Here is a 2,843-nt window from a genome sequence, read left to right as displayed (position 1 = left end):
GCTCTGTCACCCAGGGTGAAATATAGTGGCGCTATCTTGGCCCACTGCAACCCCCACCTCACGGGTTCATGCAATTCTCCTTCCTCAGCCTCCTGAGTAGCTGGGATTACAGGTGCCCGCGACCACACCCAGCTAATTTTTGTATTTTTGGGAGAGATGGGGTTTTCACCATATTGGGCAGGCCGATCTCGAACTCCTGATCTCAGGTGATCTGTTCACTTAGGCTTCCCAAAGTGCTGGAATTACAGGCATAAGTCACCGCTCCCAGCCAGAAACTTTTTAAGAACTTCTGAAGGCTGAGATTATTTCCCTTTATTTTAAAAAATAGTTTATATTCTAGAGATTATAAATTTGAAGTGAATTTAAGTAAAAATGTATATTACATATGTCTACCATAAGAAATTTGATGAGATAAAATTTTCTTGGCTGGGTGGAATGGCTCACGCCTGTAATCCCAGCGTTTTGAGAGGCCAAGGCAGGTTGATCACCTGAGGTCAGACGTTTGAGACCAGCCTGGTCAACATAGCAAAACCTGTCTCTACTGAAAATACAGAAAGTAGCTGGGCATGGTGGCAGCTGCCTGTAATCTCAGCTACTCTGGAGGCTGAGGCAGGAGGATCATTTGAATCCAGGAGGTAGAAGTTGCAGTGAGCCAAGATCACACCATTGCACTCCAGTCTGGGCAACAAGAGTAAAACTTCGTCTCAAAAAGAAATATTTATTTCTTCTGATTAGAGAAGTTTTTTTTGCATGTATAGCTTATATGAAGTATAATTTATACAGAACACTAGTAAAAGTATACATATTTGAAACATTTATAACTGATTTAATTATCTGAATGTATAGAGAGTTTAAAGTTCATTTACCTGAAGCGGAATTTACTTACACCTGGCTTTTATACAAAATGCCCACTCTGATAGGATCACTAGATTAATCTTCTGGGATTTTTGAGTTAAAATTTTAGCTAATTATTAATGAACTAGAATATTTTATTACTTAAATTTCTTTATAGCATACTAGGTAAATAAAGATTTACTTCTAAATTAATACCAAGGCTTAAGCTTACTGTGTTAACTGTTGCAAAAGAGAAAAGCCTATATAAAATTTTGGTGCTACCACAGTGCTAGAATTAGAAAGAAAAGCAGTGCTGTCTATGTTTGCCTCATCTGCATTTACCTACCATCAAATTAAAAACTGAAAATCCGGCATTTTCGATCATCATTGTCATCATCCTATCGTTTCTGTCTTTGATAACCTATTTGAAAACTTGAAAAATAAAAAGCCGTTTTTAACCAGTTTTTAAAAAAGTGATCCCTCTTAAATTGCGGTTTCAATGCCCACCTCTTCCAAGGAGCTTTCCTTAGTTTATTTCATTCATTTACCTACTTAGAGCTCGATTTCTGGCTTACCTTTTTTCTTACAACAGTTCTTGAAAATTACCGTGATAAAAATGATTATGTTTTTGCCAATTATATATATTTCCAAGTAAGTCTATACCCTTAACTGAGAATCAGAATCTTGGGTTTCTTTAACATGGCAACAAACCAAATATTTGTGGTACAGTTATAAATGTTTTTCAAAACACTAATTAACAATTTTTGAAGCTCCAATAAGAATGTTGTTTTTTTTCCCCATCTTAACAGCTACACTCTACCTCACAGAACATCAACTTGGGACCATCTGGAAATCCTCAGTATGTTTAATTTGTTTCAAACAATTCTTTAACTGAATTTTAGGAATATCTTTTTTGAGAGTATGCAGATATGTATAATTACATTAATTTGACTGGAGGCCTTTGAAATATAACCATAGTTATAGTGAATACAGTGCTGTCATATGCTTGACTAATTTACTACTCCACATTTTCATTGCTTTAGGAGAACCCTGAGGAGTTTTTAATCCACAAATTGTTAATTGGGTTCTGCTGTTTTGTCATTATCACTTTTCTGGGGTGGGTGTGGGTGTGTGTGTGTGTGTGTGTGTGTGTGTGTTCCCAAGGGACCATAAGTCCTATGAGGTCTTCTGAAAAAAAGCACTCTCGGAGGCCTAATTGACATTCTGCTGGTGATTGGTGTGATTGGTGTACTCCAGTTGTTAGCCAACTTGTTCAAGAGGAGTCATAATGGACATTAGCATATTAAAGGCTATTAAACTTTGTTTACCCAGTTTCTCCCCATATTCCCAGACTAATTGATTTGTAATGTCTGCCATGGTTTGGAGAAGGAATATAGTGTTGCTGTCCTTACTTGTAATTATCCTTACAGGCATATTACATTTATTCTGAAGCGTTTTTTAATTCTAGGCTTTCTCTACCCTTTTGTTCTACTTGGAGAATGATTATAGGCAGATGGGAGAAGTGGTCCAAGGGCTTTATCCTGGGACACTTCAACATTATGAGGTCAGGAAAGAACTCTAACAGAGACTGAGAAAGAACAGTCAGTAAGATGAGAGAAAAACCAGGAATATGGTTTCCTGAAGTCAGGGAAAGAGTGTCTGGAAGAGGAGGGAGTTGTCTCTATTAATGTTGCTGATAGGGCAAGTAAGATGAAGACTGAAAATTGACTCATGGATTTCATAAGTCACTGGTGACTTTTAATGAGCAATTTCAATGATGTGGTTGTTAGTATAAGACCCTGATCAGAAAGGGTTCAAAAGAGAACCAGAGGGGAGAGGACAGCAGGTAGAGACAACAAATTTATAAAACTTACTTGAAGAGTTTTTGCTTCAAAGGAAAGCAAATAAATAGGATGCTAACTGGAAGTTTGGTTTTGAGCATTCTTTTCTGTTCATAGCATCATGAACAAAAGTGGCAGCACAAAAAATGGATTTTTTTTTTTTTTTTT

General features: G+C 36.9%; 1 protein-coding gene across 1 annotated transcript in view; it reads left to right on the top strand.

Annotated features, from left to right (window-relative positions):
• Positions 1-2,843, top strand: part of SGK3 (serum/glucocorticoid regulated kinase family member 3) — a 176,455-nt gene that overhangs the window by 143,764 nt on the left and 29,848 nt on the right. Inside the window, exon 7 of the mRNA XM_017509154.2 lies at positions 1,644-1,693. Coding sequence (XP_017364643.1) covers positions 1,644-1,693 — 50 coding nt within the window. The remainder of the gene's footprint in view (positions 1-1,643; positions 1,694-2,843) is intronic.

This window comes from Cebus imitator, unplaced genomic scaffold (genome assembly GCF_001604975.1).
Source record: "Cebus imitator isolate Cc_AM_T3 unplaced genomic scaffold, Cebus_imitator-1.0 Scaffold407, whole genome shotgun sequence".
In the NCBI taxonomy this organism is placed as follows: Eukaryota; Metazoa; Chordata; class Mammalia; order Primates; family Cebidae; genus Cebus; species Cebus imitator.
This window is presented reverse-complemented; position numbering and strand designations above follow the sequence as displayed.